This window comes from Manduca sexta, chromosome 26, assembly GCF_014839805.1.
Source record: "Manduca sexta isolate Smith_Timp_Sample1 chromosome 26, JHU_Msex_v1.0, whole genome shotgun sequence".
In the NCBI taxonomy this organism is placed as follows: Eukaryota; Metazoa; Arthropoda; class Insecta; order Lepidoptera; family Sphingidae; genus Manduca; species Manduca sexta.
In genome coordinates, this window is record NC_051140.1 from 16,205,384 (window position 1) to 16,220,747 (window position 15,364).

The 15,364-nt window shown below is 33.6% G+C and overlaps 3 protein-coding genes and 1 non-coding gene across 10 annotated transcripts in view; 2 read left to right on the plus strand and 2 right to left on the minus strand.

Moving 5' to 3' along the window:
• Positions 1–15,364, minus strand: part of LOC115454952 (calcyphosin-like protein) — a 63,825-nt gene that overhangs the window by 10,152 nt on the left and 38,309 nt on the right. The window contains exons 1-2 of one of the 3 annotated variants that reach the window (XM_037443535.1): positions 13,500–13,641; positions 601–660 (exon numbers count right to left, since the gene is read on the minus strand). In XM_037443535.1, coding sequence (XP_037299432.1) covers positions 601–660; positions 13,500–13,521 — 82 coding nt within the window. In that variant the 5' untranslated portion in view covers positions 13,522–13,641. Of the gene's footprint in view, positions 1–600; positions 661–3,396; positions 3,838–13,499; positions 13,642–15,364 lie in introns of those variants that run through there. The other 2 variants (XM_037443537.1, XM_037443534.1) reach the window with 2 other exon arrangements.
• Positions 5,367–5,480, plus strand: Trnal-caa. Its single transcript has 2 exons — positions 5,367–5,404; positions 5,436–5,480. It is a non-coding gene; the product is annotated as a tRNA-Leu (tRNA).
• On the minus strand, positions 6,758–11,107 carry LOC115452563. Of its 5 annotated transcripts, XM_030181131.2 has the most exons (8): positions 10,622–11,107; positions 10,359–10,459; positions 10,076–10,180; positions 9,763–9,960; positions 9,628–9,690; positions 8,270–9,543; positions 8,010–8,188; positions 6,758–7,510 (listed from the first exon to the last, which is right to left on the minus strand). In XM_030181131.2, exons 2-8 carry the CDS (start codon positions 10,447–10,449, stop codon positions 6,937–6,939), a joined length of 2,484 nt encoding a protein of 827 aa, XP_030036991.1. In that variant the 5' UTR covers positions 10,450–10,459; positions 10,622–11,107; the 3' UTR covers positions 6,758–6,936. The 5 variants fall into 5 exon arrangements, with proteins under 5 accessions (XP_030036991.1, XP_030036993.1, XP_030036989.1 ...); XM_030181133.2 differs by lacking the exon at positions 9,763–9,960; XM_030181129.2 differs by having other exon boundaries at positions 8,270–9,690.
• LOC115452565 (18S rRNA aminocarboxypropyltransferase) lies at positions 13,840–14,762 on the plus strand. The gene has a single exon (XM_030181137.2). It carries the CDS (start codon positions 13,978–13,980, stop codon positions 14,701–14,703), a length of 726 nt encoding a protein of 241 aa, XP_030036997.1. The 5' UTR covers positions 13,840–13,977; the 3' UTR covers positions 14,704–14,762.

Consider the following 15,364-nt stretch of genomic DNA (forward strand, 5'->3'; position numbering starts at 1 on the left):
ACTATATATACAAATAGAAAATGACCTAAATACTAGGCCCGCATATTGGTATCGCATTATTGATGTTTTTTTCTATATATGTCAAGTTCATTTTGTTTTCTCAAATGAAAATAGGACGTACTAAAATTATCTATTTAAATAAATTGTCAATTTGATGCGAACCATCACACATGTCGAATAATTATAATTATTTCTTCAATACTTTATAGAGGAAAAATCAAAAGTCACTAATAAAAGACAACTTTCTGTTTATCGATTCTGAAAGAAAAAGTAAGTACCTATATTTAAAGTTAAAAGCCGTTACATAGTATTTAATATGCCTAAGCTGGTCCTACATAACTTCTTCTTCTGATTTTGTTTTTCAATAACTCTTAAATTTAAATACCATACTCTTAATCGAAATATTTCTTTTACCAATTACATTTTTTTTACTATAATATGAATTGTAAAATTATGTGGACATAAATTCTCATATTGTGTACCGGAAAGATTTAATTGGATGTTCGAATTTACTAACAATTTTTATACTTAACAATGAGAAAAAAATTTATTGCCAAGAATTATGGCAATATTTTTATTTATGAAATTACTAAATCTCACCTGCACTCTCCATTTCGGCTTTATTTCTCGGCGAATTGCTGTTGTCGTAGTTGAAGCAGGCTGTGAACAAAACATATTACTGTTATCATGATTATTCATTGCCTTCAACTCTATGTCATATATCTTCGTTGCTATTTTTCACAAGCATACTCGGGTAAGATGTGTTTATAAAAAAAAAATGAAATTCAGAAAATTCACGGGTTAAATCAGTGGCTCTATCAAATTTGCACAGTAGGAGATGAAGTAACAAATTACTTCATCTCCTACTATTACTGAAGGAGATAATTTAATATAATAGAGAACATTAACAAGCAAGGCTGACGGTATTTTTATATAAGTGAATAATTTGACGAGAAATTCATTAGCCTGATGGAAAATATCACGACTTATTGTAAGCAATACATTCCAGCAGTAGTACTCACACAAGAGTGTCGAGGGGCGACATTTTCCAAAAGAGAACCTGACACTCTATACAAGTACTAGTATGCATAAATACGCTCTGCAAATCGTTCAAATGATCATTACATTTTACATAAATTACGAAAGGGAAGCGGCAGAGATCGGGTTATTCGATCCTTCGGCACCACTACAAGATATTAAGTCGCGTGTCAGACAACTTAAAGGAGGTAAGTGTTTACCACCCTTACAAATACTCCCTTCATATATCAACCCCTATTATTCTTTTCAGATGCTGTTCTCGCCAAGTAAGCGATGGCGAGCCTAATTAAAATCCCGAGGCGCGGAAAACCTTTGGGAATCGAAATAGTCTAAATACTAATAGACTACATCCATGACATTTAAATACTCTATTTAATTGTAGAGTTACTAAATACTCCATTTACTCAATTAATATAAAAATAATGACTCATTTTATTCCCAAGGTAATTGTCCTCAAAGTTACGCCAGCAATATTATTATTGCTCATATGGATAAAATGGAAATGCGTGACAAACAGACAGCTGTGAGCAGACGCTAATCATGGTATCGATCGATACGCTTCAAATTACCTACACGGGCTTTAAGCGACAGCGTATGGAGCATATTGTATTTTAACTTAGAACATTTTGACTGACGCGGCGGAGGTATTGCTTACGCAGTACGACTACCGCATTGGACTACTGCGCTGAGGTCTCGAATTCGATTTTCGGGTCGAGTAAAGTCAAAAATTTTATCCTGATGTTACTGGTACTGATTAGTCTAGATTCTGAAATAAAAAGTACCCGGTACATGGCGATAAGTTGACCTTCTAACTGTTTTAGATAGATAATCTATTTTTTCCAGCCTATGGTCGCCACAATGCCGCTCAAAAAAAGTTTTGGAATGTAATGACAATATCAATGCAGTAATTATAAATTCTATAAAATGAAAGTTATAGTAAGATTTTTGTTAAGCGCAAGCTTTGTAGAAATATTTGCTTTAACACTATTTATGGGATTTTAAAGACATGATCTAATAGAAAAAATATTTAAAAAATGCAATGTTACCGGGATTTACAAAATATACAAAAATGATTATATTGTTTTTCGTGAAGTCGGAATGTTCATACAACGACATCTATCGGTAATCTTTGAAAATATTTACTCCACATGTCTATGAGCTGTTAGGGACTGTTTTATGATATCTGAGTAAACGCTAATCGACGAATATAATATAGGGCGGCCAAATATGAAAGTCAAGCACCCAATTAAACAATACTGATTACGTCGCGTCGTCGTTCCTATCTTTCTCCATAAATGTTAACATTTACCACTTTCAAATTTCCCTTTTTAAAAAATACTTATATACCGTATAAAACCATTATTTTGATCAATTTTGACCTTTAAAATTTTACTTTAAAGAAAGAACGCGTTTTTTCCAAATCCTATGACGTCTACAGCGTCAAACTGATGACGATACAGCCTGATTCAGTTCCGATTCGACACCTATGACTCAATCTCAAACCCACACGCAACTCCTTACATTGCTGTCAACTATTTTCCCGCATGCGTTATTGGTAAATCGCTGTGACCTTGCATTTATTGCATCTCGGAGATGAGCTATTTGAAATGAGAACTTTTGGATCAAGAATCTTGATCATTTATCCAAACTATGATTTCTAGTCCACGCAGACTCACTTACGATTTTTATCTTTGAAGGGGAAGGTAAAAGTGAAACTGAAGTACCCAATTTTCCCAATGTATATCTTTTTTACCTAGTTGAAAATACATAAATATTGATTGCCCTATATTTTGCACGATGTCATGTTTTATAATTTAGAGTAACCGTTGCATAGATTTTACTTTATTCGTATTATTTCGTTTTTATTGTTTTTATACCTTATAATGTTGATTCGGTTTTGAAAACAGTAAAACTTGCATCGAAACCGTACAGTCGTTTTATTGGAATTCGCCAAATAAACAATTATAAAAAAGGAAGAAAAGTAATGTATAAGTTTAAAGTAGGTTTATAATATTATATGTTAATGTATATGTTTACTTAGCTCCGAGACAAGACATTTAATATTACCTAATCATATAAACACTCAAGCAGAATCAAAAGTTTAAACACAAACTCTATGTAGAGACAACTCGAAGAACCGTTTTGTTAATAATTAATAAACTATGGTAAAGTTGTTTTGATCAATATTACTTATATATCTATTGCCTTTAATTATTCAAATTTTTAACAACATAAATAAGACTAAATAAAATTATTTACAACAAAAGCTTTTTTAAAATATAAAAACGTCACAACGGTCTATTTAAAATCAAGTAGAATTAATAATGAATAGGCTATTGACTCTGAGTTTGTACTCACCTGATTCTAGAAAATTTTGTTTTTATTGCACAAGATGATACTAAGGCACAAATGTATAAAGCCAACTGTCACTGATCGCTCGCGCTTCGATAGTGTTGATTTCAGTCAACTGTGTCACACTGAGTAAAAAATCGATGAACCGTGTTTTCTTAATTCCGTATATGGAGAAATTAACATTATATACCGCGAACTTTTTCTATATTTATGTGTGTTTGCAAGTGAGTGATCTTAGCATCTCGTGACTCAGTCAAGATGAAAACAAAGAATGAATCATTTTAAATGCAGGCTTCGACCTTGTTTCGTAGTCGGTATTACATAGACTTGCATTACGGCGATATGAATAGTTAGATACAACGACAAAGGCAAATATTTGTTATCTTTCACTATGAAGCTAAAAATAGCCTGCAGTTTATTATACTGAAGCAACCGAACCATCAATGGCCCACTTAATTTTAAAATCTTCATAAAATCGTTACATTAAGAAATATAAAGAAAAATCTTTGATTAAATTGCAACATCACTACATATTATTATAAAATTCATTATAACAAAACTAACTTAAATAGTTTTTGTATCGCATTATAATGCTATGTCAGGTAAATAATTTTATTTTCATATTATTATAATTCCTTTGCTGAGATAGGCCACAGGGGATTAAGCTATTATGATATTTTATTAGTCTAGACTCTTGGTCATACAACTAGGCTGAATACACAATGACACGAACAAAAAATGTGTTTTTAAATTATTAACTATATCACGCATAGTAAATTATGCTGTATCGATCGTCTAATAGAGTTAACGGTAAGCTACAATATGTGTGGACTGCCTTGGTTGCGTAGTTGTATTACGGTAGGACTGTAGAGTCGACGTTTTGGGTTCAATCCCCGACAGGCAAAGTGATGCTGTATTTTTTACTCAGCATCAGCCCGGAGTCTAGAATTTGCGCCCAACAGGGCTGTAGGCTTGACCACTATCACATCATGAGACGGAATACACACGGCGAAAAGTGGGTGCACTAGTTGCGTCCCTGCCTACCCGTTCGGGGAAAAAAGACTTATACTATGTTTTTGGCACACTAATTATTTTTAAAAAAAAATTAGGCAAGTAGTTCGCTTGGCGGCAGTTATAGTTTAATAGCGTTTGTGACAGGGGAGGAAGGGGAGTTTTATTTTCACTTTTATATTTTTTTTCTCACTTTTATAGTCATGTGGAAGTTTGCATTATTTTATCCCAAGCATATTTTATAGTCGGGGTGGGTCAACTTCAATAAGAGTCCATAATATTGCATCGTAAACTTTAATGAACTTAACAACTAACTTTTACATAAGTACACTCGCGCGGCATGGACTACGTGACTCTCCGGTGAGCGCGCAGACATACCCCATTGGTCGGAAAGATGTCAGAAGTGTATCGTGCAGGCAACGTACCGCGACCTATACGGACAGGGAGTCTGCTACTAGTCACCGCTATAATTTTTTGAATTCTTTATAGTTTTTTCCTTGATTCTATCTTATATTGTAGTACAACGAAAACTGCCACGAAATCGGTTCATTCAATAAACAGACTGTGCGGCGGTCACTGCTATTCTTACTCTTTGAACGTATAGAAATATAATTGGTTATGTTGAGTACCAGCATGATGATTCCAGACAGCGTGGCTTTCATAATGTTTTTCACATTATTTGTGTATTGTTGATTCTTATATTGTATGTCTACATTAATAAATCAGCCATATCTATAATCTTATGTAACAATGTTAGGTACTGTATTATCACAGTAGTCCTGTTAAGACAAAAAAATATATGTATCTATTATAATAATTATACAATGAGACACGACATCACGAAATTTCTTTGGACCTGTTGCGATTCTAATTTTAAACATTTGTTTACTGAGATTATTTAAAGTTATATAAAATTGTTTATAATATATTGATAGTACAGGGTAAAATCGACAACCACATGCAATGTCAGGATGGCCGAGCGGTCTAAGGCGCCAGACTCAAGGCAACTTGCCCGTGCAAGCGGGTTCAGGGCGTTCTGGTCCTCTCTGAGGGCGTGGGTTCGAATCCCACTTCTGACAAAATTTTTGCATCATTATTATCTAATATTTAAAACAATGGCAGTATTATATATCATGTCAACGTTAATTATATTATTATATTTATTTACGCTGTTAATTACATCAACGTTGGATGATAATGAATAAATTAAACTCTATTTAGTCGAAAACAAGAATATTGCAACAGGAAATCCCGTTTTGTAATAACAATGGATTATTTTACGTTGGCATAAATGATCGATATTATTTAAGTTTTATTTGAATATTTTCATTATTAATTATAAACAACATTTGTTGAGCAACCCATGATGCTGAACATTGACAGCCGGAAACATCAACATCGCGGAATATCTCGGGACGTTGACTTGATAGCCAATAACGAAGAATGATGCATATGTAAAGAATAAATATAGCGTGAATTGTTTTGCGACGTTGTTCAATAGTGTGCGCCTTAAAACTTTTTTGCTGCCACAGAAAGGCCATGTAATAACAGAAAAAATCACGTTTAATTTGAATGAAATAATACTGACACCAGGTGAAATAAGAAATGGAAAGTTAGAGGAAAAATTGAGGTCATACACAGAATACCCAAATAAATAGAAAATATTTGCTTTATCTCACGATTTAGTGACGCACTTTTTCTTAATCACTTGAGTAAGAGAGAGGAACATCTCACCAGAGAAATATTATTGAGTTCAATTTTTCATCTTCACAGGTATTTGAAGTGTAGCGTCCATTTTTTAGTTTATATTTCTGCTTATCCTTCTCTACCTAACGACATCTAGTGAGTTTTAAATAAATTGCCTCCACGTCACTGTATCCGAATCACCATGGTACATACGAGATTTTCATTTTGTCTGCCATCTACGTGTTTAACTTCAGAGCCTACAACCACTACTCTCGTCACTGGGTATTCAACTCGCGTCACTTTACATAGTCATTACTATGACATATCAATATATCGCTCACCTAGTAAAATATTGGCACATTTACATAAAGTGTACTTTACAGAAATGAAGATTGAAAATTGTAAAAATGTTTAAACAGAAAATTTATCTTTGTTTTACACCGCCTTTTATATTTTATGGAATGGGCTAAAAGTGTGTTCTTTTATAAATAATTTTAGATGAAAATCATCTATTTAGGTATTTTGTAGGTTTTAGTAGAATTAATTGAGTAAGAAAAGTCATGCAAATATGCCATTATTGCTTCAAGGTTTCACGAAAAGTCTCATTTATGACACTGGGAATGTATTAATTGTAGCATTAAAATTATCAAATAAAATTAAACCACAAACAAATTTTAAAAGTTTTTAATTTAGAAAAATCGAACATCGAATATTATCAATGAATCATACGAAACAGGGATTTAATAAACTTACCTAATGGTACTATTTAAAATAAAAATTGGTTAAAAATTAAACGCAAATTAAAATAAAAAAAATCGGGTCCCTCTAAGCCCATATGTTTATTTATGTTCATAGATTATTAAAAAAATATTCGTAGTAATTAGGTATTATATTCGAACGAAGCAATTGCAATAAACCATTCTTTTTCGTTTCTGAAATAGATATTTTTGAATTATATGCCGATCTCAAATTTATATTTGAAGGGGTTTTTTTACGGCCTCGTGTCAACTTTAGCTTGGCTTCTAGCCAATCTTGTTCAAAAGACATTTTATATTTGTACTTATCGCTATTCTTTGTGAATTTAATCATTGTTAATTCTGTCAATTTTATTGGTTCGCCATGGATATTTTTACTAAAATTGACATTCAATTCTTCGGCCAGAAACTTTAAATCATAAAAGCTGTTCCAGTGCATTTCTTGAACAGTGAAGGGTTTTCCTTTTATTTTGGCACCTCGTATTAAATTTATGTATTGGTCAGGCACATAAATACCTCCTGATTTTTTAGCTCTTTTAATAGCTTTTTCAATTAACGAATGAGCGTTATCTCCTTCATTTTGACTGTGGCCGCTTATTAAAAATTTATGACACACAGAGGTTATTTCGAGTTTTTCGACAGCATAATGATACATGTTGAATACATATCTAAAACATACAAACACACCATCAGATTTTAAAACATAATAATACGGTCTATGATACTATAAAATCAAAGACTCTAGTGAGCATCTAGTGTGACTTTTGTTAAAGGTACAAAGAGACACTCTACTGGTGGTAGGTGTCTCATTTGTGGGAGTCCGCCTGGGTAGATACCACCGCAATACCTATTTCTGCCACCAAGTAGCAGTGTTGCAGTGACTGTTGTGTTCCGGTTTAAGGAACACTGTAGCCATTGTAACTACTGGACATAATAAGACTTAACATCTCATGTCTCAGGATGGCGAGCACAGTGGAGTACCAAACAATACTTTGTAATTCAAGATGTTGGATGGTGTTTCTACTGTTTTTGGGCGGTCGTATCGCTTACCATCAGGCGAACGGCAAGCTAGTCTCGTCATTCAAAACCATAAAAAAACCTGTCAAAATTATTAAAAATAACACAATTTGGTTGTCTTCAAGTTGCAAGTTAATGGGTAGCTTATACCTGTTCTTTTGCTGCCCACAGCAATTATCACTATAAAAAATAACATCCGACCCAGGATACTCTTCAGCAATTTGTTCCAAAAATTTGTACACACAAGTTCCTATTTCTGTAGAGCCTTTAGACCCTAAGCTTTCATACCAAAAATAACATGATGTAGACTTATTTTTTGTATTTGTCACCTGAAATAAAAATTAATTGTTTAGTATTGCATAATATTAAAATTAAAATAAGTTAACATAAAATATAGTTAAATTCTCAACTGTAAAATTGTAGCAATTGAGCTTGGATTTGTAATAAAATGCTGAAGAATTTCCAATAGGTACAGGTAGTTGTGCTTGCAGATCGTAAATTGCTACTATTAAATTACTGCCTGGTGTACGTGAAATTTCAATATCTTTAGCTTTTTCGGTACGACTGAGAGCCTTCTCCTTTAGATGATCTCTATATCGCTGTTCTAATTCAATTTTTTTATCACTAGTTGCATGTTTGTACGACTCACAAAAATTACAAGAGTCTTTTTTAGGAATAAAAAACGAGATATTAAATTCTGTGTTAAAAATCTGGCTGTACATGTATAATGTCGCAACTTCTTTATCAGCAGCCTTGCGCTTATTTTCGTAGTCACGGTGTAAGGCAGCCAGTGTTAGTCCACCATCAATAAATTCGCGACTAGTGTTAGCACGTAAATAATGACTTTCTACTCTCGGAACTGTATTTATATGCTGACGGACAGATTCTACTACTTCTGGGCTTGTTTTTTGATGCTTGCCATGTCTGCCTCTCTGATCACTTGGCGGAATACCGGAATTAGTAGATTTAGCTTCAATTACCGTACGAAGTGTACGTTGACCTATTCCAAGTGTATTTAACAAAAATGTTTTACATATTCTTTTGGTCTGCCCCTGTTTCACAAAAGAAAACCAACTATTCTTGTTTCTAGGTTTAGCGGGGTTCTTTAAACGGCGGCATGTTATGTCTTGAATAGTAACACAAGTGCTCAAAAAATCTCTTTGCCGTTGTAATGATCCTAATGCCCAGTAAGTTTCAAAAATTTGTTGCCGATCATCATTAGTGAATTTATCAGTACAGGAAAACTTACAACGGCTGCAAGGAGATTTTATTCTTTTAGCCTCTTTTTTGTCACCTTTTTTTGAGTCGTAATCCTTCCCTAAATTTTTTAATGTCTTTCTCACATTTTGTTTCCAATTCTTCTCATTTCTTTCTCTTTTTTTTCCTCTTTTGCTATTGATGGGGGCAGGAGATGTACTCGAACTGGACGAAATGCTACACCTTGCAGTTTTCGCTGGTGGCATATATTCATCATCACTGCCCGCCGAAAAATCTTTTGTTGCATCCGAATCAACAATTCTATTATTCGGCTCTTCATTTTCTTTATCGAAATCAATGTAATCTTGAACTATTCCTGTACCATATCCCTCATTAATATAATTATTCTCATTCATTATTTGAAATATAGTTGGAGACGATGATGTTTTACCAGCAATATCAGTATCAATAACTTCATCACATTGCACTGAAATATCATCATCGTTAGTTTGCTTGTCATCTCTATTATTAACATTAAAATCAGGACATAAATTGTCGGGTACAGTCATACCAAGCATTTCATAATCTAATCGATTTGGTTTTCTCAATTTAACTACTTTATCACAGATAGGATCTGCAACAAATTATAAAATATTAGGTAAAACATTTACCTGTAGATTAAGTATTATAACTCTAGTTATACTACCTGTAGTTTGAAACGTTCGTGATTTAGATACTGAATGACTGTTTAATGAAGATTTTGAGCAACTATTAGAACTGCTACTTGATGAAGATGTTGAGCTACCACTAGAACTGCTACTTGATGAAGAGTCGGTGCTGGATGTAGATATGGAACGTTTGCGTTTAGATGTCGACGCCGATTGATGATCTTCTATAGTCATTCCTACAATTTACCGGAATAAATTATTTTACTTAGTCCCAATGATGTGTACCATATAACGAATAATGTACCAAAAATCAGACATTAAATAAATCGAAAAGTAATAAATAATAATTACCTGTCTCAAAAGTACTATATAATATTATTCTATCTTTCTCGGAATCATTACTAGTAGAAGCACTTGGTTCATTACTCATAATGTCGTTTGACGATACCATTTCTCCTATAAATACATTCATTATTAGTAGATGCATATTTTATTAAAATAATTCATCAAAAAATGCGATCAACTATAAACCTTTCGAATACAAAAAATATCATCAAAATCGGGTTACAGACGCTGGAAAATGCGGTAACAAACACAAAAAACTTTTTTGGAAATCGGTTAAAAAAACACTTACCAGATACATTTAAATTTTTATTCTTGAAAAACGGTGGTAAAGCGGATCCTTCCTTCGCCAATTCCGTTAATGAATGCATTCGGTTCGCCATTTTCTTTCAACTTAAAAAGATTCAACAGAAATGACATAATTGTATATTAAAGTCAAAGAACTTGCAATACGGCACATTAGTCAAATTTGCTGTTATTTTACGGCAAACATCTACAATTCTCATGTCACATTTGCCAAATATGCCTTTGTTTTACTGGCTATACAAAACTTACCTTTTGTCACATTTGTCACTTATGACAACGCAGTTTCCACACGGCTACTACTCACGGCTAACTCGGCCGAACTGGCCAATGAGCCGTTGTTTTACGCGTGTGCGGGGGGAAACGCGCTTAGTGATATAACGACGTTTTATGCCCTCTATTGACAAATATCAAAAACTAAAATTGTGTCGTTTTACCACTGTTTAAATTACGACATTTTAAACACAATGACCGTTAAAAGCGAATTTGCGATTTTTGTAAATGTGCCAATATTTTACTAGGTGAGCGATATAAAAATATGGTAACAGTGGAAAAGAAATCCTATATATTACTTACCTATTTCTTTATTACTCACATATTTTATAGATACAACTTAGTTCATAGTACCTACTTTCAATAAATTGTGGTTAGCTGAAGAGTATTTACCAGTCTGAGGATAAAGGACATAAAAAAAAATATGTTTATCATAACTTTGTCGAAGTAAGCGATTCAACTGTAAATCCCTTTTAAACAAATCCACCTTTATTATTCCAATTTGACTGACTACTTAACAAAAGCAAGATGTTTTTTAAACTCAAAATCAAATGTTTTGCAATGCAGCAAGTAATCAATTATCAAACTAGTATGGTAGTCACAAATATAAACTTAATTTTAACTTTCTTCTTGCAGGAGGTAAGAAAAAGAGCACAGACATCTCTAGGAACCCGCACTAGACCAGGCTAGAAAAGCATTTTTTAGAAGAAAATCCTGATTCATTATTTCCGTGATAGAATAATTAATATGCTCTATTATTTCTGAAAATAATGTAACTCTGCATTTACAAAATAAATAAACATCGTTGTGACGTCACTCATTGCGCACAAGCCACTTCGATGAAAATTGGTAAATTGGTTACTACTACCCACTACAACGGCCTAAGCATCGAGACCATGAAAGCTGATTGCTGTTGATCACATACAATTGGCTGAGTTTCGAAGTAAGACGTTAGGTAGAGTTCATAAAAACAACTACATTCGGTTGCACATTAATATCTGAGTAAGTGATCGATTTTGTACTTCTTGGTCATGTACTGTAAGAAAATACGTATAAATAAGGGTGACCTGTTTATATGTATTTTGTTACGTCTCTAGGAGCGTGAGCTTCTATCCCTGAAGGGATGCCAGAGATGTCCAACTCATACTATCATAGTTTACAGTTACGAAGAGTGAAATTATCAGAAAAGGAACCAGACACAACATATAGGTACTAAAATGTATAAAAGGGGTCTGCAAATCGTTCTTATGATATTAGATTCTATATAATTGTACAAACAAAACCAAATTGACTGCCTCGGTGGCGTAGTTGTACTGCATGCGCGGTACGGCAGCGCTCTGAGGTCCTGGGTTCGAATCCCGGGTCGGGCAAAGTGATATTTGGATTTTTCTGCTCAGTATCAGCCCGGAGTCTGGAATTTGTGCCCGATATGGCGATAGGCTCGCCCCCTATCACATCATGGGACGGAACACACTTGGCGAAAAGTGGGTGCCATGGTTGCGCTTCTGCATCCCCCGATATATCTCTTCGGGGATAAAATGCGTGACGTTGTGTGTGTTTGTTAATTGTACAAAAAGGGAAGCCGGCAGGAATCGGGTTATATCTACCATTCGCCATTGATAGAGAGTATATAAAAATAGTGTGTACAAATTTTAATCCCGACAATTTATTGTTTTTCATTTTTCACTAAATAATCACACATTTTAATTAGTACGTTTAAAATCGTTTAAAATTGTTCATTATTCACGATTTACCTGCCTACAGCCCACGCATGCCTCGAAACCTTTATTCATAGCATAAAACCCAACATGCAAATTGTATTAGGTCGCATGACTCTGCCCTATGAGTATAAAAACATTAAACTCAAAAGCAGGTATTATGGAATAATTCAAGTGCATATTTTCCATGTCATACAGCAACAAACCTATTAGTTCGCCCGTCAGGAGCAATTTTCTCTATCGATCGACGCGCTGTTAGACTGATCATTATAATTTCAGTAATTTATCGTGTCTTCAATATATTGATATCTATATCCTTCATAATATAATTACGCAATAGGATCACCAACACGGCAAGCGTGTGAACGGTGAATTGTAACATGACCTATTCTAGAATTAATAATGTTGCTAATTAGTAATTAGGGTAAAGGAAGGAAATAAACTTATTAATAGGTATTAGGTATACTGAATGATTCCACATAGTTCAGATCCATACTATGATACAAATCTTTATCGTAAATACTGCGAATTACGATGGGTTTTCCTACAACAATCAAATCTAGGGTAGAGTAAACATTCGTTTCTTTCGATGCTGGGATCGAAGTTGCGGCTTTCATTCGTCAATGCCCGTTAGAACGACCTATTTCTTATATTCTTTAGAATTTTGTATATAATGGTGATGAGTCATCTTGGTAGGTTAGAGCTTACAGCATCGTCCAATTTAGCCGTACCTAAACTGGTACGACTTTACCGTAATAAAAACACCGGACGACCTCGAGACGTTAGTGAATCTTCCCACACAGTGTACTTTTTATTGTACCAATATAAAACTTACTAAACCAACGAATCGGTATAACCTAGGGTTAAATTTAAGAATTATTGATGACTACATAACGAATAATTTTAGTAAACTTTTTGAAACAGTTAAAGCACTATTTCCATATTTTTAACTATATTAGCATTCCTATTGATTAAACAACGAAAACTTAATATACAAGATAGGTACCTACCTACAGTAAAAAATAATTTGGGATAGACGAGAGTCAATAGTGCAAGTGATAGAATGGTAAAACCATGTTAAAACAAAATTCTACACAGAAGCTGAAAAAAGTATTTTAAATTTTTATATTTGAACTTACCCGCCATTGAGGCACTGCTCATCCTTCCACGAGTAAAATCAATTTTGGATAATTTAATTAACTAAATAACAATAAAATAAAGTCATAAACTTTTATTTTGATTGATTTAGAACTGACAGTGCATGACAGTGATTTCTTTATAAAATCTGCTCGTTTAAACATTTATTTGAAGTGCAGAATTTTATCGACAATGCCTTCCAAACAATTTTTGTAAGTTCCTAAACTGGTATTTTAGCATAGTAAAAGTGTATCATGTAATTTAATAATGTAACAGAAAGAGAAAAAAATCGCCATAACTCTATGGACAAATGTCCAACTTTTGACATTTTGGTCTTTATGACAAATGACATAATATGTCAAATCAATAAAAACAAATCAATGTCATCTTGGTTGAAACTTAAAAAAATACAATACAACAAATTGGAATCGAATTTAAACATCTGATATTAAATTAAAATAACTTAAATTTGCAGACCTAATGGCACCAGGCAAAAAAGGCAATGTCCATGGGAAACGTTCTAATCATCACGTGCAAAGAGATTATGCAGAAAGACTGAGTGAACTTAGCGTACAATCTTCAGAAGAAAGCGATGAAAGTGGTTCAGATGACGAGGGTACTGAAGCATCTTTCCCGGTTAGCATGTGGGACTTGAACCACTGCGACCCTAAGAAATGTTCAGGACGAAAGTTACTGCGGCATAACCTCATAAAAAACTTAAAACTTGGCCAACGGTTTCAAGGACTTGTTTTATCTCCAGTTGGCACTCAGTGCGTTAGTCCAAGCGACAAAGATATAATAGTGAAATTTGGCCTAGCTGTGATTGACTGTTCCTGGGCTAAAATTGATGAAACACCATTTGGGAGAATGAAATCACCACATCCCAGGCTTTTGCCATTTTTAGTAGCTGCAAATCCTATAAACTATGGTAAACCATACCAACTTAGTTGTGTAGAAGCACTGGCAGCAGCTATGTTCATCACAGGACACAAAAATGAGGCAAGGTTCTATTTGTCAAAATTTTCATGGGGACACTCATTCTTAGAACTTAATTCTGAAGCATTAGATTTGTATGCAGCATGTACTGACAGTAAGAGTGTTTTAGAAGCACAAGCCAAGTTTTTAGAGTCTGCTCAATCAGAAAAAGATGACAGACCAATGTGGCCACCAAGCGAGTCGGAGTCAGAATCTGAAAATAGTTCATAGCAATTGGCTATGTCTAAATGATTTGTAATTAAAGAATAATATATTTAAGCCTGTAAAAATGCAGTTTTTTATTTAGTTAAATCTGAGAGATGCATGTGGGAAATACCATACCAGCTACAAAAGTACATGAATAATTCTAGCGATCCATGGCATCGTCTGAAAGATGTCAGTGCCATGTTTTGAAAAATCATTAAAATCTTGATATATTTTCTACAGAAGCTCATGAATGGGATAAAATGTACAATATGTATTAATCCTGGATTAACTCATATTCTACATGATCAATCCAATATCCATGTATCAAATTTAATGTTAATCTGTTTAACGGTTTGTGAGTTTAACAATCATCCAAATATTTTCATTTAAAATATTCCAAAAACAGGCAGCATGCCATACATCTATTATATTGATCAAAGTGTTTAGAGTTTTTATACACAGGAGAAAATAAATAGAATGAACCACCTTTCCCTGATAGCACGAGTCCAAGATTGAAAGTAAAATAAGTATTTTGTACTAATTTTACCTACTATTAATTTTATTTAACAAAAAGTTCGTCTCACCACATTGTTGGGGAAATTTAGCTATCCCACTGTGTGAACAAAAAAAATACCTAGAATGTTATTTACTCTATCAGCATGATTGAATGCTGAATGTTAGTTAT

Bases quoted from the DNA above. Each gene is read 5' to 3' on its own strand.
- LOC115452563 (XM_030181129.2), bottom strand. From the start codon at position 10,449: ATGGCGAACCGAATGCATTCATTAACGGAATTGGCGAAGGAAGGATCC. The intron at 9,961-10,075 runs GTAATTATTATT...GGTAAATTGTAG, and splicing joins ATATAGTACTTTTGAGACAG to GAATGACTATAGAAGATCAT. The intron at 7,511-8,009 runs GTATAAGCTACC...TGTATGTTTTAG, and splicing joins TGTGGGCAGCAAAAGAACAG to ATATGTATTCAACATGTATC.
- LOC115452565 (XM_030181137.2), top strand. From the start codon at position 13,978: ATGGCACCAGGCAAAAAAGGCAATGTCCATGGGAAACGTTCTAATCAT.